At 41.9% G+C, this 23,750-nt stretch overlaps 1 protein-coding gene across 1 annotated transcript in view; it reads left to right on the top strand.

Moving 5' to 3' along the window:
* The window catches only part of igsf10 (immunoglobulin superfamily, member 10), a 45,594-nt gene extending 33,423 nt beyond the window's left edge, over positions 1-12,171 (top strand). Inside the window, exons 5-7 of the mRNA XM_077197333.1 lie at positions 1,070-4,819; positions 5,004-5,907; positions 10,157-12,171. Of these exons, the coding sequence (XP_077053448.1) occupies positions 1,070-4,819; positions 5,004-5,907; positions 10,157-12,071 (6,569 nt within the window). The 3' untranslated portion in view covers positions 12,072-12,171. The remainder of the gene's footprint in view (positions 1-1,069; positions 4,820-5,003; positions 5,908-10,156) is intronic.
* The last annotated feature ends 11,579 nt before the right edge of the window (positions 12,172-23,750 follow it).

Genomic DNA, 23,750 nt, shown 5'->3' with positions numbered 1-23,750 from the left:
GTAGTAACGTTAGGCCGTCGATTAACAAAATGCTGAAATACATTTTAAAGTATGTCAGTGAGCCTCCGTCTTGTCTTTAATTGTCTTATTTTACGTTAAAAGATATGCATTATGAACAAAGAACCGTCATTATTTCCAAGCAGTAGGTGTTTTTGTTAATCATGTGGACATGTAGGCCTAGTTGTGAATGGGGTCTCACACACTGCTGATCCACGCACATCATTTCTCCCCTTGGCTTTTAGATTTTCGGGAAGGAAAAAAAATCCACTCCAAACTTTTAGGATACCGGGTATCAGATTTGCACAATCCATACCCACAACGCTTCGGCATGTTTCCCTCGCTCGAAGCTTGTCAGACCTCCCGCGCCTAGTTACAGTTACAGTTACAGCTAAGACACGATTGGCCAGTAGCGGTTTTCGCGCGTGGCTTAGCGAAGGGTCAATTACAGTTAAAAACATCTCATAATGTACCTCAATATGAATAGCGTATCACTGAAAAACACTGAGTCCTGCTTGAGCAATCCTTGCGATGGAGGATCTGGTTGAATAACTAGTTCCTCCAATGTTTCATCGGCGGACTCGTGCTCGGAGTGATATGGTAAAATTGACATCATCGTTACTGTCTTTACACTGTGTACAGTCGCTGAGCTTTAGGACGCCTCCAGACGGAGCATAAGTACAGTTATGGTAATGGACGTTTAGCTTCCGAAACATGAGCTGTACGCAGTAGTCTGATCACAACAGACTGGGCCATTTGACCAATCAGCAGCTGATTCATCTGTCAAGTCGTTTGAGAATCATTGAAAAATGTGGTGATGTGCAATGTATATTATGATAAAATAAAAAACTGTTTTTTGACCTTTGATGCATGTAAACCTGTTGTAGGAGACCCCCCAAAACAAAATTAGGAGCCTTTAAAATTGCATAATAGGGGCACTTTAAAAAAACAGGACAAACACAAGTGTAAAAAATCAGGAACTGGACTTTTTCCAATGAATAAAATTGCATTTATTTATTTATAGATATACATATGCATATACATATAATGAGAATTCATTTTGCTTTTACAGGTGTTCTAAAATGCAAAAGAGACAGGAAGTTTATAAAAGAACAGTGCCCCATCTGTGAATTCCCAATTTCCTCCAGAGGAAGCAGCATTGTGCATTTGCAAAGTGATAGCTACACATGCACCAGACCATGGATTAATCCTCACTTAAAACCGAGGAATTTTACCTTGGGTGATGGTGACTATACCTTAGTCTCTCCTAAGGATTTTGTTGCACCCATTGGGATGTTGGAAATGAACATCACAGATCAATTCCACAATGATGCTAGGATAGCATGTGTTGTGCAGAGACCTACAGGAATGGAAAACTTAACTGCAACCTTTCGACAGAATGGCAAAGATTTAACTGCCCTGAGTGCAATTGTTTCTACATCGCTGATCTGCAACATTGATTATGACAATATACGCCAGATTTGGAACATTTTGGCTACCTATAGCGATTCCCCGATGAGACTTGAGCGAGAATTATTACTTTCTTTTAAGCCAGATACAGTTTACACATACAAACAAGTACTACCCACTGCAGATGATATTTTTACAGAAATTGAAGCAAAAATCAAAGCCAATCCTGAATGGTTAATGCAAGGTACAGTCCTGCTACAGCTGGACCGTGTTAAAACAACATTCCCGACCCTTACTGTGAAGTATTTATCCAATGTTCAAATAGATGTTGACAGCAACAAGGATAGTAGAGTCCAGTATAGCTGGGCAATGATAAGAAGGGACAACCAGACCAGAACTGAACACATTGTCCTTGCTGGTGGTGTGACTGAATTGAATTGCCAGACTGTTGGGGATCCTAAACCCATTGTTGAATGGATTCTACCAGATGGAAGTAAATTACGTGCACCATACAACAGTGAGGATCAAAGGATTGTAGTAACTTATGAAGGAAGGCTTACATTAAAATCGGTTGAAATCTTAGATGCAGGTGTCTATCAGTGCATTACAACTAACTACCATGAAGCAGATGTTCTTGCCTTCAGGGTAACTGTCCTGCCCCTGGATCCTGAAGAAGAAGAGATTAATGGTATCAGAGTTTCACATACCCTTGGTCAGAACCTACTTATTGATTGTACATCAGCCAGTAATCCACAGGCTTCCATTCAGTGGATACTTCCCGACCACACAGTTTTAGACAAATCCTATAGCAACAGAGAGCTCCACAAAAATGGGACTTTGGTAATACATGGACTGACATCCAGAGACACAGGGTTTTACAGATGTTTAGCTGGAAATTTTCTAGGAGCAGATATGACAGTTTCTCATGTAACTATTCTTGATGATTTGTCAAATAGCACAAGGTCAACTTATGTAAAGGAATCTAGTGATCATGTTGCACAAATTATTGATGATAGCCAGAAACTTGGAAGCAGGTATCTCTCACAAAGTGTTAGTGAGGAGTCAAGGAGCATTACCTCAGGGAGACCATACACTTGGCTACAGTCCAGATTTCATAAGGTTAGAACAAAGAATGGAGGGAACTCTAGAAGAGTCTTTAATAAAAAGTACAAGAAAGAAGGTACCACTTTCATAGATAATTCTGAAATTAAAAGAGGAATTAAAAAGACAGCCAGTTTAGATGTGTCTAAAACACACAGAAAAGAATCATCTGATGACAATGACACAACCTCAGGGGATGGTATATATGAAGATGAATTTATTGTAATGACAACTACTCAAACACTTGAGCATAAACCAGTTAGCACCATTACAACCACAGATATTACAATGCCAGAGACTTACAAAACTGTCAACAGTGCTGTCATTGAATTAATATCTAATAAAACTAAAAACATCTTAAGAGAAAAAGAAAAAAATAATTTGGTTGCTGCAACATCACACACTCAGACACCTGCCACCCCGATTACAGCCAGTTACACTTTGAGTAATTACGGGACTCAAAAAGAGGAGACAACCCTGAATACAACCAAGTCAGATTATATGTTAAGTCATATTGATGGTAAAACCCTCATATATGAGAGAGCAACAAATAGACCCTTAGGGAAACTCATTACTCTCAAACCTTTTCTGACAGAAGTTACAGAGCTTCTGTTCTCTGGGGACTCAGAAGATGTTACCAGTAGAGCTACACCACTTTACAACTTTCAGGGCCCAAATGTCACCTATTTTGAACCAAAGAGTCAGGCCATATTAACAGCAGTCACCACAACCGAGGAAGACAGAGAAAAGATCACATTTCAGACCACTCAAAGAATCAAGTCAGAGCTCCTTCCTGGGTCCACCATCATTTCCAAACACCAGATCCAAATTGTTCCATCCAAAAAGACGCAATCAGGAAAGAGACGTAAATTTCATGGCAGACGTAGGATCATTCGGCCTAGCAAAATTACAGACATACAATCTTTACTTGATAAATTTAAACATCTTTCTATAAACAAGGAATACAATCTCACATTTTCACACACTGTGGACAAAATCACAGATTGTGGCTATGGGAAAAGAGTTACATCTGGAGTGTCTACAAATAAATGCAAAACATATGTGGATCAAAGCCTGGTCAACCCTACATCTAGGCATCACATGCCAACTTCCTCTTTGAGAGTGACAGAAAAACCTGCCATGGCAACTGATTTATCAGTCTCTGGAAAGCCTTATACTGTCACTGATTCACAAACGCACACCATTTCTGAAGAGCCCAGTGATTATAAAAGTTATTTCAATTCAATAGAGAAAGAACTAACTTTCACAACTACAACCACATCCCTATCCATTATGTCTTCTAAAATTACACATGGGAAGATTCGATGGCATAGACCATTTGGACACAAGGGGGAACTGAAAGAAACCCTTAGCAAGCATCAAAACCCATTTACGTTGTCCACTAATGAGGAACAGATGACCTCAAGATCCAAAGCAGAAACTTACCAGGCAATAACTGCAGTACCTACTACAGAACTGCATGCTACACATATTATAGCCTCTCCTCCAGCGACAAGACACAATATCAATACTCCGGAGACATCATTTGATGACTCATCAGGTTCTTCCTCTTTTACAGAAACACATTTCTCTGACAATATCGTAGCACCATCTACAACACCTGAGTTTTTCAGTTTTCCAGCCTTCCATGTGCTTTCCACAACCACAGAGTCAATACGGGTTTCTCACACTCTAGCAGTCCCACCAACAATGAGGACTTCACTAAAGCATAACACTGGTCGAAATAACTTCTCAGGTTCTCAAACTGGATTGTGGGGAAACCAAAAGCCTGATTATTACAGACGAGGCTCCAGAGGGAGAAAGACCCCAAAAAAAGCAACCACAAAACCTCCAATCATCAAAGTGACTAAAACCGTTGACAAATTGGCCACAACCAGAGTGAACACAATTATGAGGAATTCCCCAGAAAGAGGTTGGAGATATACCACACAGAGCCCCACAATCAGAGTTCAGCCAACCATACATGAACAGAAATACAAGGATTGTTTAGAATGTCCCCAACCAAATGCCTCTGGTATTCCTCTGAGCAGAACAGTTACTTCAGACAAAATGACTGATTCAACTGCCAACATGTTCACTCCATTTCCATACAGCAGTAGTACTGAAAATGCACATGATAACAGAAGGTATGACACCTCATCTATTAGGGATATTACCTCCAAGCCAAGGATTAATGGTGGAAAAGCTGCCAGTTTTACTGTTCTGTCAAACTCTGATGCATTCCTCCCCTGCAAGTCCACTGGCAACCCTGAGCCCATCATCAGCTGGAACCGATTCTCATCTACTACAGGTACAAAATTAAAACCACAAAGACTACCCTGACAGAGAATTGTTTTTAAAGGATACTATTGTTATACCATGTACATTTTCATATTTATTTTATTTGAAATTTAGGTATGTCATAAGTCACAACATAAAATAAAAAAAAGCTTTTTATGTTTGGTGATCATTTTTTGTCATCTTTATATCATCAGGTAATATGTTGACCATCAAGGGGAAAATGGGTAAATTTGAAGTTTTGAAGAATGGAACATTGCTCATCCAAAGAACAAACATTAAAGATCATGGACAGTACATATGTTTTGCACAGAACGAGTATGGTTCTGACAAGCTTGTAGTTACATTGTCAGTTGTGGCCTATCCCACCCGGATTTTGGAGAAAAATATGAGAGAAATCAAGGTTATTGCTGGTAAAACTGTACACATGGATTGCAGATCAGAAGGCAGACCAGTGCCCACTGTGTCATGGATTCTACCTAATCACACTGAAGTTAAAGGTCTGAACACTGAGCATGACAGAATAACAGTAACCACAATGGGGACACTAACCATTCAAAAGGTGTCGGTTTTAGATCGGGGACATTATAAGTGTATTGCAAGTAATCCAGCTGGTACTGCCACTGCCACTGTCCATCTACAGGTGGTAGCAGCACCGCCGCCAGTAATACTGGAAGAGAAGCGACAGCTGGTGAAAGCTGTTACTGGGCAGAATCTCTTTTTTCCATGTACCACTTATGGTGACCCGCAACCCACAACACACTGGGTCTTACATGATGGAAGGATAATATGGCCTCTGACTTACTCACACAGCAAAGTTTCAGTTTTTGTAAATGGTACACTTTACCTCAGGAACGTAGAAATAACTGAAAGTGGAAAATATGAGTGTATTGCAACAAGCTCTACTGGATCTGAACGGCGTGTTGTCACACTTTCTGTGAAGACAACAGAAACTGCCCCTCAGATCATTGAGACATCCCAAAAGCGAAATGATGTGATATATGGTGATCAACTTCATCTGAACTGCTCTGCAGTTGGGAATCCAAAACCTCAAATTATTTGGAGGCTTCCTTCCAAGGCTCTTGTTGATCAATCGCACAGGTAGACTATAACAGACTTTATCATTAAAAACAATTGTTTGATTGCAAAAACAAAGCTGAAGTTTGTAATGTTTTAATTGCAAAATCTTGCTAGAGAGACCAATCTACTTCAAGTTAAACTAAACGAGCCAATGCACATTGACGTGCAATCATTTGCATCAGCTGTTCAGCCACGCAGCGCGGGTATATAATGAGCAGCAGGTGCGATTGCACTTCAGTTTTTTGCTGAGGAGCCGAGCCGATGGGCTGGCTGTCCCGGCGGGATGCAGCAGATGTGGCAACAGGACGCACGTCTCTGTTCCCTCCTAGATGTATGTCGTGACCGACAAATAGAAATCCCTACCAAAGCGCCACAGGTGCTGACCCCATCTAGCGCCCTGTGCGAGCCTCTTGTTCCTTCTTGCCTGGAAGGACGATAGGACAGGGCTTACACAGAGTGTATTTGTCACTGTTGTTCCGTGATAACCCAAACAGTGAAATTATTGGATAACAATGGGAAAGGGTGCCCTTTCTGTAAGGAAGGAGAACGCTGCAGAACCCACATTCTTCCCTGAAGGAGTTATGTGGAGATAAACACATGGACTAACCCGATGGTTGTACTGCATATGAAATACTGGGTGACTTAGCCCAAGGGAAAGAAACAAGCTTCCGTTTAGGGGCAACCGTGGAAGCAATACACATATGGGATCCCTGCAGGGCCAAACATATGGGACCCAGCCTAGACCCGGTTCTCAAGGATTCAACGAATAAAGGCCTGGCGTCGGACATCGCAAAGCATCAGTGCCGAGGGTGTTGGAGGAGTAAACAGGTTTTTCACTCTGTAGCAATAAGGGTGCACAGTAGGGTGCAGTAAGCCAACAGAGCCAGGCTTCTATGTGCTTCTACCCGTTTAGGGTGAGAACACGAGAGGAGACCGGCTCTACACGTAGGCTATAAAATCTAGCGAATGTGTTAGGTGTCGCCCAGCCCGCAGCTCTACAGATATCTGTTAGCGAGGAGCCACGTGCCAGCGCCCAGGAGGATGCAACGCCTCTCGTGGAGTGAGTAAGCAACATGAGCGGGCAGGGCACGCCTTGTGCTTGGTAAGCCAAGGCGATGGCATCCAGTATCCAGTGGGCCATCCTCTGCTTGGAGACAGCCTTTCCTTTCTGCTGGCCTCTGTAACAAACAAAGAGCTAGTCTGAGGTCCTGAGACTTTGAGTTCTGTCCACGTACAGACGCAGAGCGTGAATGGGAAAGAGCAAAGCCAGAGCTGTGTCAGCCTCCTCCAGGACCAGCGTTTGCAGAATCACCACCTGGTCCCTGAAGGGACCTTGGGCACATAGCCAGGCCGGGGTCTCAGTACAACATGGTTGTCACCCAGCCCAAACTCTTGGCATGATTCGTCCCCTACCCTTTTAACAGAGACCAGTACAACCAGCAGTGAAGTCTTCATGGAGAGAAGCTTTAAGTCTGCTGATTGCAAAGGCTCAAAGGGAGCATCCTGGAGTGCTCGAAGCACCAGGGAAAGGTCCCAAGTGGATATGGAGGGGGGTCGCGGAGGATTTAATGGTCTTGCCCCCCTAAGGAACTTGACGACCAGGTCATGCTTTCCTACTGTTTTGCCATCTATGTGGTCGTGATATGCTGAAATAGCGGCAGCATGTACTTTGAGGGTGGAGGGAGACAGCCTTCGCTCCAACCCTTGCTGCAAGAAGGAAAGCGTGGACCCTATCCCTAGAAGTGATGGTGTTCCTCTGGGAGTAAGTCACCTAGAACCTCCGCGTCCCGTCCAGGGACCACACATGGAGTTTCCAGAGGTCCGTACGTGGGTGCCATAGGGTGCCCCGTCTCTGAGTCAGAAGATCCTTCCTCAGAGGAATGAAGGGACTGTCACCAGGAGCATGAGTTCTGGGAACCAGGTCCGGGTGGGCCAATAGGGAGCCACCAGAAGGACCTGCTCCTCATCCTCCCTGACTCCCAGGGTCTGTGCAAGTAGGCACACTGGGGGAAACGCATATTTGGGGAGGCCCTGGGGCCAGCTGTGTGCCAGTGCGTTCATGCCGAGTATTCCCTCGGCCAGTGAGTAAAACAGCTGGCAATGGGAGGTCTCTGAGGAGGCAAACATGATAGCTTGTCGGCTACACGGTTGAGCACACCGGGGATATACAAGGCGCAAAGTGACCGAGAACTGTTGGGCAAAGTTTTCGACCGCGTCTTGGCCGGTCGAGGAGGCCAGTCTGGGACATGGGGGAGTTAAGGAACCTGACTTTGTCGGTCTCCCTCATGTCACCTAGAGATAGCGTCACCATCGTCGCACGAATCACGAGGTCTATCGCGGCACGAAGTTCTTGAAGAACTTGGGGATCATGACCACCCTTGTACAGGTGTTTCAGTGACTTGATCTGATGGACCTGCAAGAATGCCATGGCGTGTATGGCAGAGGCGGCTTCCCCACAGGCCTTGTAAGCCTTGCCAGTTAAGTCCGACAAGTACTTACAGGCCCGGAAAGGGAGACAAGGTTCTCCACGCCAAGTGGAGTTAGGGCACAGTTGCATAGCAACGGCCCACTCCCCTGGTGGGATACGCGTGTAACCCTTAGCCGCCCTGCCATCAAGAGTGGTGAGGGAGGAGCAGCCACCGGGATGGTTCCTGGCAGTAAAAGGTGCCGTCCACGCCCCAATGAGCTCCTCATGCACCTCCGGGAAGAAAGGCACCGGGGTTGGTTGCTGAGAACCAGTGTGCGCTACCGCGAGATACCAATCATCCAGCCTCGAGGGCTCGGGACGTGGTGGAGGGTTCTACACGAGCCAAACCTGTTGGTCGGCCCGGGAAAGCATGGCCATTTTCTCCTGGTCCGACTCGGGCACCGCTGTCAAACCCGAAGGGGGCAGAGGCGCTAATTCGTCATCCGCAGAGAAGTCTTACCCACCCTCCGATGCAGCGATTGACATCTGTTCATCATGGGGAGCGCTGAAGGAAACGACTGGTACACACCTCGTGGATGGTCCAGCATGTCCCGTTGGCGACTCTAATGGGTGCAGAGCGTGGGAGGGATGAAGGTTCCTAGGGGGTTGGTTCCCCGAAGGAACGGCGCTCACCGTGATCCTCAGGTCACCCGCACCACAGCCTGAAGAAACCCTCGGAGGGTTAGGTCGCAGGGACTCCACCCCTTTGCAGGAATGATTGTCACGACCGTAGCTCCGAGATGGTCATCTTCCCATAATGGATACATGACTCATCCATGAACGCTGCCTCAGCGTGTTTAATGCCCAGACACGTGATACAGCTCTTGTGACCATCCAGTGATCACAGGTAACGACCGCATCCAGAAACACACAGGTAGAGTAGCATCTTTAAAAAGACGAGCTCTACCCGTGTAAGCTCTTTTAGGGACTGCTCTCCTTGGTGCTGAAGCAGGCAGGGGAACGGTCGCAGCAAACACGGACAGGAATGTGCACCTGCCATGCGCCGTCTGTCTCGCTGGCGATCTTACCAGCCATTAAAACAGCCTTTCCGTGCTCTCACGGCGCACCTTACCAGCTGTAAACAGCTTTTTCATTTTTGCTCAAAAAACAAAAATGATAGAGAGAAAGAGAGAGAAGAAGAATTGGACCACACTGCCACACTGTATCGCCGGCACCAGACTGGAGAGGTCCCGTTGAGAGCTCGCTCGTCGTAACCGAAGCAAAAAGATGAAGTGCAATCGCACCTTCTGCTCATTATATACCCGTGCCACGTGCCCTGAACAGCTGATGCAAATGATTGCACGCCAATGTGCATTGGCTCGTTTGGTTTCACTCGAAGTAGATTGGCCTCTCTAGCGAGATTACTATTTGATCCACACTACGAGATTACACACACGACGTACGTAGAGAGTGACCAACTGATAGGGAACTCTGTATATTTGTGCAGTGTGCGCATGTGTAAAAAAAAATGAATCAATCAGAATGAATTAATTCTGATTGAAACAAAAGTTGTGCATGTAAACATAGCCACTGAAAGAGATTCCCCACAACTTTTGAGTATTCTTCTTATTTGTTAGTACTGGACAATGATTTTTTTTTTTTTTGCAATGACAATTTTATTTTCTGTTTTGCATAACTGATTAACCCTGGAATTAATGATTAGACTGTATCTCAATTAGGATAAAATAATGAAATATTAGCATATAAATGCATATCCTATATCAACAATTCTGTAAATGTTCTCAAACCAAATTCACGATGTAAACATGCATTTAAAACTTCACTATCACATTCTCATTTCAGAATGGGCAGTCGTATCAAAGTCCTGGAAAATGGTACCCTCTTCATTGAATCAGTCAATGAAAAAGATGCTGGGGACTTCCAATGTGTTGCACGCAACAAAATTGGGGATGATGCAAAGCAAATGGGGGTGTCAGTTTCTATGAAGCCAGCTCGGATTGATCCAAACATCTTTAGTAGGAAGCAAGTGCCTTATGGCAATGACCTAAAAGTGGACTGCATGGCTGCTGGCGTCCCCATGCCAGAGATATCTTGGGGACTTCCTGATGGTACCTTGGTGAATAGTGCCCTGCAAGCAGATGGAACAGAAGGGGATCAGTTCAAACGGTACATCTTGTTTAATAATGGAACACTGTACCTGAATAAAGTGGGTACTGATGAGGAAGGTGACTATACCTGTTATGCTGAAAACAAACTGGGAAAGGACAAAATGCATGTTCACATAAGTGTGGTAACTGCAGTGCCTCGCATTGAACGCCCTAAGCTCTCCTATGCCAAAGTGAAGCCAGGTGGAAACGTTCTATTTGACTGTAAGGCTATAGGTGAGCCCAAGCCAAAGGTCCTTTGGATGCTGCCTTCTAAAGACATGATTGCTGCATCTTATGAGCGTTACTTAGTGCATGCTAATGGGTCCCTTGATATACGAAATGTTAAATTAGTTGATTCTGGGGAGTATATCTGCATGGCTCGGAATGCTGCAGGTGAGGAGAATAAAGTATACAAGCTGGATATTGATGGTAACCCACCCATCATCAATGGCTTCAAACAAAATAAAACTGTGATGAAAGATACAGCAATCAAACATACTAGAAAGCTAATAAACTGCAAGGCTGAAGGGAATCCAGCACCAAAGATCACATGGATCATGCCTGACAATATATTTCTTAATGCTCCATATTATGGAAGCAGGATTAATGTCCATCACAATGGTACACTAGAGATCCGTAATGTCCGGCCGTCTGATACAGCAGAATTTATTTGTATGGCTCAGAACAATGGAGGTGAAGCAGTCATGGTGGTTCAACTGGAAGTGACCGACAAGCTCAGGAGGCCCATTTTTAAGAACCCATTTAATGAGAGAGTGGTAACTCGGGTAGGGAGAACTGCAATGCTAAACTGTTCTGCTGATGGGCAACCCACACCTGAGATCATATGGACACTTCCCAATAGAACTCGGTTCAGTGGAGGACCTGGGTTTGAGGGCTCACGGTATCATCTGGGTAAGGATGGCACGTTTGTTATTTATAACTCCAGCATAGAGGACACTGGTAAATACCGTTGTGCTGCAAAAAACAAAATGGGCTATATTGAGAAGCTGGTTGTTTTTGAGGTGATTCAACAGCCTTATATTCTAACACGGCCAAAGGGGGTTATTCAAGGTATTTCTGGAGAAACCCTCTTCCTACATTGCCTGACAGATGAAATCCAGCCTAGTGTTTCTTGGACCACACCAGGAGGTTTTGTTCTTGCACGTCCACAGGTGAGTGGACGCTACCATTTAATGGACAATGGAACACTTGTTGTACATGATGCAACAATTAATGATCGCGGAAATTATGTGTGCCGAGCAAAGAATGATGCTGGTGAGGCAGTTCTTGCTGTGCCTGTCATAATTATTGCATATCCACCCCGGATCACTAATGGGCCACCACTAACTATGAGAGGAGTGGCTGGAGTTCCTGTTCATCTTAAATGCATTGCTAATGGAATACCTACACCAGATATAACCTGGGAGCTGCCAGATGGGTCTGTTCTTTCTACGACTGGAAAGGAACGACCTGTAAGCAGTGAGCTTCTCCATGCACAAGGGACACTTATAATTCGAAATCCCACAAGAGCACATTCTGGTAATTACAAGTGTATAGCCTTTAATTACCTGGGCAGACATACCAGAACAACATCCATAACAATAATATAAGTAGGGTCATGACTTCATGACTTTACCACTGTGACTATTCAAAAGGAATAAACAAAGTAGACAAAACATGGGTAATTATGCTGTATGGGAGGAAAACAAAGAACTGTGAGGATTCCATTCTATAATATATATATATATATATATATATATATATATATATATATATATATATATATATATATAAATATATATATATATACACAGTCATGGTCAGAATTAATGGCACCCCTGGTAAATATGATCAAAATCTGCATCATTTATCCTTTTGATCTTTCATTCAAAAAATTTGCAAAATTCTAAACTTTCATGGAAGTAAATGAATTGAAAGTGGGGGGGAAATCACATTATGAAATAAATGTTTTTCTTCAAAACACGTTGGCCACAAATATTGGCACCCTTTTATTAAATACTTTTTGCAATCTCCTTTAGACAAGATAACAGCTCTGAGTCTTCTCCTCTAATGCCTGATGAGTTTGGAGAACACCTGACAAGAAATGCCATGTATCTGAACAAGAAGTCCAGGACCTCCAGCAGAAAAATATGCCCACAACATTAAAGATCCAGCGGTATTTTAAATTGTAAAATGTGGTACTCTTTATCCTTGTGTGCACCAAACCCATCTAGCGTGTTCGCTGCCAAAAAAGCTCTTTTTTTTTGTTTCATCTGACCACAGAAGCCGCCTGTGCCGTTTGAAGTTCCAGTCGTATCTGACAACTGAATTTTTTTTTTTTTTTTGGATGAGCAAGGAAGATTTTTCTTGAAACCCTCCCAAACAACATGAGGTGATATAGTTTTTTGGGGGGGGGGGGCTTTCTGACCCCCAAGACTCAAGTAATCTCTGCAATTCTCCATCTGTGATCCTTGAAGAGTCTCTGGCCACTCAAACTCTCCTCCTCACTGTGCATTAAGGCAATATAGACACACGTCCTCTTCCTGGCAGATTCATAACGTCTTTAGTTGATTGGAACTTCTTAATTATTGCCCTTATGGTCAAAATGGGGATTTTCAATTCTTTAGCTATTTTCTTACAGCCACTTTCTATTTGGTGATGGTCAACAATCTTTTAATGCACATCAGAACTATATTCTTTGGTTTTACTCATTGTGATGGATGATTAAGGGGATTTGGAGGTGGTGATGGCGCAGTGGATAAGACACATGCCTTTGGTGTGAGAGACCCGGGTTCGAATCCGCTGTGAGACACCAATGTGTCCCTGAGCAAGACACTTAACCCCTAGTTGCTCCAGAGGTGTGCGACCTCTGACATATATAGCAATTGTAAGTCGCTTTGGATAAAAGCGTCAGCTAAATGAATAAATGTAAATTTGGCATTTGTGTTTCCTCATATTTAAACTCCTGTGAAACAAGAAGTCATGGCTGGACAATGTCATGTTCCTAGTCACCCTGGTGTGCTAAAAAATGTAAATATTAATGGGAATATACTTCAAACATATTTTACACGTAAAAAAATTATAGGGGTGCCAATAATTGTAGCCAACGTGTTTTGGAGAGAAACATTTATTTAATAACGTGATTTCCCCCCCACTTTCAATTCTTTTACTTCAATGAAAGGTTAGAATTTTGCAATTTATTTGAATGAAAGATCAAAAGGATAAACAATGCAGATTTATTTTTTACAGCCAGTTTTGATCATATTTACCAGGGGTGCCATTAATTCTGACCATGTAATATATATATATATATATATATATATATATATAATGCATGTATGAAGACTTCAGATGCAAAAGCCTAGTACCGTCATTTCTGAATGTGCTGAGGCTGGGATTTAGTGAGTTTGAAGTGAAAGTATTTGATGAACTGTGCGGAGAGCATTCACTCAATATTATTATTTCATTTTTGACAGAGGTGGCTTTTAGAGGCTTTTGCATCGGAGGTCACACACACACACACACACACACACACACACACACACTACATTCATATTGAATTATTAAAATGTATTTTTATGTCATGAACAAGTAGAAGTGTATATCAGAGTGAATGTTATCAAATTATTATGTTTTGCCTAATTGATACGTTTTGTTTTTTTCTGAGACAAACTCAAATAAAAGTGTATAAGAGTAATAAGTAAATGATTACGCTTTTTATTGAAAGTTTGTAGTATTGTAACTCTGATGCCATTTGGTACAATTTTATTGGGACGTTTATTCATATGCCATTAAGTGTTACAATATGTTTTTTCTTTCTATATAGTTTTAGTGTTATTGTTGGCAAGATTATTAAGCCTGCCTTACTGTGGTTGTGGAACATATTTGTGAAAATGACAAACTTCTGTTCACAGCTTTGAGGTTTATTTACAATGGGACCTCAACATGCAATGATCCTATTACCCTTTTGAGAAGAGTCCTGGGGTCAAACAGCCAGGCTTGTCACAGAAAAATGTGTATGATGGCCCTCTTGGGTTAGCTTGAACTGCTTTCCTTTTGACTAATATTATTTCTTCATTTCTGTAGATTAATTTGTTCAGCCAAGTAGTGTTGAGTTTAAACTAAATGAATGAGTTTTCCTCTCTTGCTTTTAAGTTTAGAAACATTTATAAAGTTTGTGTTCTCACAAAAAGGTTATGAAAAGCAGATGGATGCGTGCACACATACGCATATTCACACACACACACACACACACACACACACACACACACACACACACACACACACACACACACACACACACACACACACACACACACACACACACACACACACAGGAGGAGAATGATTCCAAGAGCAGGAATGAAGCCCAAACTAAAGTAAAGGCACTCCAGGTTTTCCTCTCCCCAAGTCACATTCCATGGCTTCCCACTTTTCAACCTTTGCTTAGATCAACACATTTCACCACCATCCCTGGAATTTCACGATAGGATTTTAAAATCCACACCTCTGTTCTTCAGACACAAGGGATGGATTCATCTTTAACTCAGTACCTAATTCTTCCTACTTCATGAAGTCTAAGATCTAATATACATTTTAGAGTGGACTTACGAGTCAGGTCACTTTTTTGACTAACATAATCTCCCTGTGTGAGAAGGCATCCGTTTTGAATTAATTGTTTTCAGGGGTGTAGATAGATTTTCATGTCAAACCAGCAACACAATTACTGTTCCTTCATTAATGAATAACTACACAGGAACAAATTAGTCACACACTGTTAACCTGCTAGTAACTGCTATTAACTAACATAAACTCTGATTAATGAATTAGTAAGTAATAGTGTTCCGTTGAATGAGATTTTTTTTTTCATATCTCCAAGAGGAGTTCTAAGAATTACTATATAGAGGTTCACAATTAAAGTGAATAATGCATAAAGAATTAAAATAATTAATTCTAAAGTGAAGATCATGGTAACCCACTATTAATGACTCAAGTGTTCTCAAATTCTTCTAAAGGAATTACTAATTGTTTGGATCAATATTCTGAAGTGAAAAGCATGATAACTCTCTATTATCACATGGCTCTGTGGAATACTTGATTCTGATTGGTCAATCGGACACTCCAGCGGGATAACAACCTGTAAAAACTTATAACACAGGCACATCCGAATTACTGAAGTCCGCAGCCCTGGATGCTTGCTTGGAATGTTTTTTCTTCATAGAAGTTTTGTGTTTGGTGAGCTAATAAAATATTTAACCTCAAATCAATATTTTGTGTACAATTATTTAATGATGTCATCCGGGTATCGCTGACTCGCTCTCTTGTTTCATAAAAATGCAGCTGCTGCCATTTTGCAACGATTGTTTTGTGCACTGTATTTGATTATAAGATAACAAACAGGTACAATTTTAAAACGGTTCTCTTATCTCTTATTACCATATTTATTTATGTGGCAAAATGCAATTATAAATGGTATGACTATACCGTATCCCTTAAATGTTCGTTTAGTTTGAATTTGTCACTTGTTAGCAACTGCTCTCTCCATGGAAGCTTTGCGTTTAAAGACCTAATAAAATACTTCGACTTGAGTCAATATTTCATGTCTTATTATTTACACATGTGGGAAGTAGATGTGTAATAAGCAGAATAATGTACATCCAGCCGTTTGTTATCTCAGAATAAACCCCCTTCAGGCTGATGCAAGTCCTGATCCTGATCACCCTGTCGGGTTTATTCTGCGATAACAACTGACTGGATGTACATTATCCCTTACTTAATTACTGAAGTCAATTTTGGATAGTAATTCCTTCCGATGGATTTGGTAAGTAATTACTAGTGGGTTACCATCATCTTCATTTTTTAATTCTGATCCAAATAATTAGTAGTTCCTTCAGAAATACTCTATGTAGTAAAACTTGAGTTATTACTATCCAAAACCTTACAAAAACCTCAAAAGCTTACAATGACTTCTGTCAATATTAGAAAGTTATCATTCTTTTCATGTTAGAATACTGATCCAAAGTATTAGTAATTCCTTCTGAAGGATTCAGTAATAATTGAGTCATTACTAGTGGGTTACCATGATCTTCACTTTAGAATTAATTATACATTATTCATTATTCACTTTAATTACGAACCTGTACATAGACCCTAGTAATTCTTAGTAGTTGTTGATTAGCTAATAGTGAACCACCTCATTCAACTGAGTACTATTACTTACTGATTAGTATCATCAAGTATCTTGTTAGTTAATAGTAGTTACTAGAATGTTAACATTGCGTTACTCATTTGCTCTTGTGTAGTTATTTATTAAGGATGGAACAGTATTCTAAAGTATAACCCATACTGAAAACCTTTTTGTAGAGTACAAACTACTCCAGCAGTCTAATACAGTCGTTCACACTAGGAACATGTAATAAAATAGAGGAAAATAAGCTAATTATGCTGATTCTGTGTGTAGTCTATGTGATGTACCTATTTGGGATTAAACCTGCCAGTCCAGTTGTTATGATTTGGATGAGATGCTCTAAATAAAAATTTATAAATGTATCCTTAAAATGTATTTCCCATCAAGAGCTTAATCTTAAACTTCAAAAAAGTTCTCAAAAACCACAAGCAAGTATTATATAACAGACAGTCAACAAACATGTGTCCATGACAGACTTTATTGTTGGAGTGACCTGGTCCCCTTTAGAGCCGCAGTGGGTCGCTCAGGCTTTATGGTTGGACTAAAAGTGGTGTAGATTTATTGCCTGCCAAGGGAACCGGAGTCTTGACTTTCTAAATGTCTGGAAATTGGACAGTTGCATGGGTAAGCAGTAAGCACCACTCACATGTTCTGCGGCAAATGTAAAAATCGAGTTTGACTACAGCGATTTATCCGTCTACTTTTAAATACACTGCATGAATTTCATTATATCCTCTATGTTACTAGATCTGATAATGCTACTGGAAATATAGTGCTTTTAGAGCTTGAAAATGTTGTAGTTCAGGGTTTATTTGAGTGAAGAAGTATGCCTATCTTTGTTCATAGTTATGGCTCTGAGTATGTGTAACTTGCCATCTCCACTGAGGTTTGTCTTTGGTCACAGTTTGTGTTTACAGTAGTTGGAGGTCATGTTTTCACTCCATCTATCAGGCAGATGTTAACCACCCCACTTACGCATGTTAGGTTACTTGCATGTTACTGGACATTTGACAATTGAAGCTTCTCAAAGAAGTAAAAGTCAAAAGGTTCACAGAATGTATTTTGTGGTGGCGTGTGCAGTCTCTGTGTGTCAGTTTTTTGTAGGAAACATCCACTGGATAAGCTTCAATACTAATTACTTACTCAAGCTAGTATTGCCAGAGGAAGATGAATGATAATACGACTTGAAACTGCTATAGTGAGCAGAGCCTTCTCTCTGTAGAGCTGAATAGAACTTTTGATATCTGATATCTTAAACTTTCAATTACTTATAAATTCAGTGATTTGTCCACATGACAGAGTGACGATATGAATTTTCTGTAAACTCTGTAAAAAAAAGACAGCTGCAGAGCTACAGATGTGACCAACAGAAGTTTTTGCTTGATATAAGCAGTTTCAAGTCGTGTTATCATTCATCTTCCTCTGGCAATACTAGCATGAGCAAGTAATTAGTATTGAAAACAAGGCCAACGTGAAAAACCACAAGAGTATCATCATTTTGTCATAATTTCTTAAAGCTTCAATAATAACACATGGGTTTCTATGGATGAACATGGAGGGAATTAAAATTTTCAGGGGTTCAACCAAGATGGTGGTGTGAATGGACTGAATTTTCAAGCTCTCAGCACCAACTTTAGTTAGGGAGGATAGACTCAAATTTTGGAAAGATCTTTCGAGTTGGGAAAAATTGCACATCATTTTGACAGTTTTTTCTTTCTTTTTTGCTTTATATTGTTAATGCAAAATGCCCAAATCTATACAGAAACGCCCAAATGCAGTTAGCAAAGCAGCAAACATTGATGGCATGGAGGTTAATTATTAATTAATTAATAATAATAACACATAAAATCACAAATGCATTCAACCTTCTAACCCCTAACACTTTAATCTTACATGCAAGTGTTTCACATTGCGATTGAAAAAGGAAACATACAGAGAGTTCACACATGTCCAGTGTTGGAGCTTGAGGGAAATTTTGGGAAATGCTGATATGTAAATCAACATTGACCAAATTATTTACCAGTATTACTGATTATTAAAGTATTATTTATTAATTAATATTAAATTATTTCACGTTAACACAGAAACCTGCATTTGGACCGGTGTTTCCCAACCTAATTTTTTTGCCACAGCACAGTTTTGATAAGTAGAAAATCACACAGGACACCACTAAGCACTAAAATATAACAAAATTGCACGAACATGTATTGCTTTAAATGGCATATTAAAACTGGATATAATATTAAAAGTAGCACTCACATTTAATGTGAAACTTGAGTCAGGGAAATAATAAGGTATAGGTAGCTATGATGCTGGTGATTATAAAACAACATATCGCCGCTTTCAGGTGAAAACCTCATATTTTTTTCATTGGTTCAAAGTTGTTATTGTGGATTTATATATGGTCAGACACTTGCATGTGTCATTATAATAATACAAAGAAGTAAAGGATGACCAATAGCATTCATAAAAAAAGATAAAACAAAAATGACGAAATGTTGAGAGCTGTCCACCCGAAAGCTATGATATATTCTTATTTGTAGCATTTATTTTTATTTAACCCATCATGCAAATGTGCCTGTTAGATACAGTTGTAGCTCATGTGGAAAAACCTCTCACTTAGGGCGGTCCATTGCCTGTCACATCCCTAAATGCAGAAGGCCAAGGACTGAAAAACACACCGCGTAAAATACCGATAAGGTGTGAGGGATGTACGGCAACCTTTACAACGGTGAAAACAGGAGTATACATTAACTGCACATCCACCCGGATATTCGCAATAGGAAAATGATCAAAGAGTGCAAGATGAGGGATGGTTCTGCTTCACAGCAGACGGTAGAGGAGACAGGAGCTCAAACTGCCCTGATGGTCTCAGAGGAAGGGGCCTTGGACGGGGCAGCTCCTCCAGTATATGGAAGACCTGCAAGGATCAGTGGAGTACCGTCTGAGCCTGTTGCAAGTTCGTTGGTCCCTCCGAATAAACCCAACTCTTCTGCACCTTTTCCAGGAGATGGCCCGCAAAATGGTGAGCGAAGTGGAGGGCGATGGCCCGGATAACATCCACGTCCTGGCAGCCTGGTTGGAAGGCAACAACCAGTTACCTGAGCTGGTTGAGGCGGCAACGCATAGGATCCTCCAGGGATGCGTCCCTGGAGGGAGAGTAAATCCCACACGAAGGCGTCGAAGGGCAATAACAGCGCCATGTAATGGTAGGCTGCGCCGACAAAAACTGCTCATCAAACGTCGCGCATTCCACACCTGCCAATTCCTATTCAAAAAGGACTGGGCCCACTTTGTAAAAACAATATCGGATGGAGGAACAGTAGTGCGATGTCCGATATCTCGGGGAACAATTTACAGCACGTTTTAGGCTAAGTAGGAGACCCTGCTCCCTTGGGCGGGCTATGTCGATTTGGTGTAAAGGTGCGTGCTGACAACACACACCTAGTAGGGTGTATCTATCAAGGTGAGATCGGACAATGTCTCCAACTAGTTTTGAACGCATCCGCACCAGGCCCAAATGGGATTGGGAAGCAGGATATTCTCAATTGGGACCCTAGGTGTGAGCATGTGGTGGTTCACAGGTGTCATACCGACAAGCCTGAAGAAAAGTCGTACAGTGCTAATTCCCAAGACATCTGACCCAGGAGCGGTGATGGAGGTTGGCAACTGGAGGCCTATCACCATCGGGTCAATGATCTTAAGGCTCTTCACTAGACAAAGGGGGTTACGTCCTAGCCCCGAGTGTGCGGAGAACATCGAGGCACTGCAGGGCCTCATCCAACACTGCAAAGAAGAGCGCAGCCAACTTGCAGTGGTATTTGTCGACTTTGCACAGGCTTTTGATACCGTCTCCCATGAGCACATCCTGTCAGCTCTTGGGCAGATGATGATGCCCATATGATAGGTCTAGTCCAGCAGATCTACACGGACAGTATGACCCATGACAGGTCTGGGGTGAGATCAACCCTGATATTAAAGTGAGGGTTGGTGTCAATCAAGGAGACCCGTTGCCTCCCCTGCTTTTCAACCTGGCCATGGACCCTCTTATCCATGGTCTCGAACACTATGAAAAGGTACAGGTAGGCAGGTCGCTCAGTAACGACTCTTGCTTTCGCTGATGACCTGGTGCTGATTGGAGGATCTTTCAACCTACGTGTCAATCCGGGTAAGTGTCACAGCTTCCTGGTCAGCCCCTGCAGCGGTGCTTTCACTGTCAACGACTGCGCCCCATGGGTTCTGGGGGGCAAGGCCCTGCAGTAGACAAGTATCACAGACACGGTGAAATAATTAGGGGTCAAGTTCAACCCCTGGGGAGGGGGGGTTGACAAGCCTGACCTGGAGGTGGTTCTCGACAGGTGGTGCCAAAAGATCGGGAAATCGCTCCTTAAACCCTACCAAAGGGTGGTTCTCCTAAATCAGTACCATACCACGGCTATTCTACCAGGCTGACCTCTGTGAAGAGGCTTCACCTTCCACCGTCCACCTGTGATAGGCTACTATATGCAAGGAACTGGGATGGCGGCCTGGGGATCTGTAAGCTCACTCGACAAATCCCATCAATTCAAGTGAGGAAACTATTCAGTCTTTCCCACTCCTCGAACACTTTGGTACAGGCCTTGATGAATAACTCTCGCACACGAACCAAGTTTGAGGGGGCGTGGCGGAGAGGAAAAGCGGACAGCCTTCCATCTCTCGATGGGGAGGTTTCGAACGAAAGAGGAGACGCCACCGACTCGTTGACAAGCCACCACCAGGTGTGTCCGGTCCCAAGTGACTGGAGGAGGGACACATTCCTAACATGGGCAGGCCTACAGACTCAAGGGGTGGGGATACTTGGTTTCCACCGCTCACCAGAGAGCAACTCATGGCTGGGAAACCCTTTTTGTTTTACCGAGCGACATTACATTGCAGCTCTTCAGTTGCATGCATGCGTATACCCCACCCTAGAGTTTCAATACAGGGGCAGGTGCAAGACAGGTGCAGCCTGCAGGCGCTGCCCATACAGGTTGGAGTCCTGTTCACACATCCTTGGGCAATGCCCGGCTATGCAGGAAGATTGCACAAGAGCTTGGAGTGGGTGAGTTGGAGGTCTTTGGGTTCCCTTTGGGAGCCCGAGGGCCTGTGGCCTACCGGGAACTTCAGGATATTGACGGCAATTGGTCTCAATGGGGCAAGGGTTAACGCTCTGGGGTCGACAAACGCGCTGGCGCGTTTTGCCAATTTTTTTTCACATAGCAGGAAAATAGACTTCAAATACTCTGTCATTTTTGGTCATACACATTTAAGAAATATAAAAAAATAAACTGTTGAATGTCTATTTTTTTATGTGTCCACTTACAATCGAAATAAAACATTGTGCTTTTGTAAAATAAAGAAAATAAACAGGGTTGCTTTCTGTCTCTCCATCTCCGTTAACCATTATTCTGGAGCACGTCTCTAAACTTAAACAAAACTTAGCGAATACTATTCACCCAAGCATGAGCAATATATCTTTATAGTCAGTTAAGTTTGTACTTTTTAAATATCTAATTCAAAACTAAAATAAATATTCTCTGTTTATGTAATCTATAAAAAAGGAGGGGGGTGTCAGCCGATCTCATTATCGTTCTCTCAGCTCATTATTCTGCTAATGTGACACGCCCACGGAGAGCGTGCGGTATTCAAACGCAAATGATCTGAAGCGACACATTCAAAACGTGTCAACGCCCCTCATAAACGCGATAACACAAAAAATTTAATCATCAGATTAATGTACCTTTTCGTCTTGCGAGGATGTGACTGTGAGGAGTAATCCTGGGACATTTACCTCAGAACATGTGCTGGTTTATTTTCATTTCGAGGAGCGACGGATCTAGACGAGAATTGTGAGTAGCCTAAGTTTTTTATTCTTGTGCTTTATTCTAATGTCTGTAAATGCAAAAAGACTGTTTAAATTTGAATCATGTTTCTGTGTCTGAATGAATTAACAGCACAGATGGGCGCTGTTGTTTATGTTTAGCCCACTATGTTACAGATGAAATATGAAAGACAACATTTCGTAGTTTTGGATAGATTATAAAGTTTTTATTTTAAAATATCAAATAAGCTTTTGTCATCCAGTTTCTGCTCATATTTTAAATATATAGTAGGCTATTTTCTGTCAAAAATAAACTCATCAACTAGGATGTTATTATAGTGTTTGTTCCAATGTAAGCTATATCAAACTAAGGAATCCTTACCTTTAAAATGTGTATGATAATACTGTAGGATAATACTGAGGAATAATGTAGTAAGTTTTTTTCATTCTCAAGTGAATCGCGTTTCTGTGTGTGAATGAATGAACGGCAGAGATGCGCTGTTTACCACAACTCGCAAAAAGGCCGTTTAAATTTGAATCGTGTTTCTGTGTGAATGAATGATCCGCTTTTAGCAAACTATATTGCTTTACTGAGATGAGTAAAAATCGACTGAAATATGTTGAAATAAAATGTATTTGTATATGCAACGTATTAAACTGCAAATTAACATTTATATTTCTTATATAAACGAAAGATATTTTCGGATTATTCGAGGGTGCTGTGTTAATTGCTGGTCCAAGACAGCCACTGTAAACAGATATAAACTCGTGGAGATTCAGGACAAGGCCAGGACAGCGGTCAAGTCTGTGGAGTCGACAAGAGTGCGCAAGTAAGTTTTTTCTTAATATCCAGTTCTCCTGTTGTTTCAGTTTAGTATTTATCTCAAGCTAGGGCTATTTTCGATTCTGTGGTTATTACATTTTTTTACCTTCTTGCTACTTTTTATAAGAGCCGCGTCTGGATATTATTGCAGTTTAAATTGCATAGCACTTAAGTGAGTCACTGGCCAACAGCTAGTTTCGATCTCTGACATTTTCGGATTATTCGAGGGTGCTGTGTTAATTGCTGGTCCGAGACAGCTGTCCTCACTCAGTAATTTGAGCACATTATATCTATGTAGTGTGCACGCTGTCGCGGAAGAGGCGAGATATCCAAAGCACATCGACTGACCACAGGGGTTCCCCAGGGGTCAGTCCTTGGACCCCTCCTCTTCTCCATTTACACCACATCACTGGGACCCATCATACAGACACATGGTTTCT

This window comes from Siphateles boraxobius, unplaced genomic scaffold (genome assembly GCF_051911475.1).
Source record: "Siphateles boraxobius isolate OS27281-9 unplaced genomic scaffold, OSU_SipBor_1 39, whole genome shotgun sequence".
Taxonomy (NCBI): domain Eukaryota; kingdom Metazoa; phylum Chordata; class Actinopteri; order Cypriniformes; family Leuciscidae; genus Siphateles; species Siphateles boraxobius.
The sequence above is the reverse complement of the archived record's forward strand: the minus strand, read 5'-3'. Positions and strand labels throughout refer to the sequence as shown.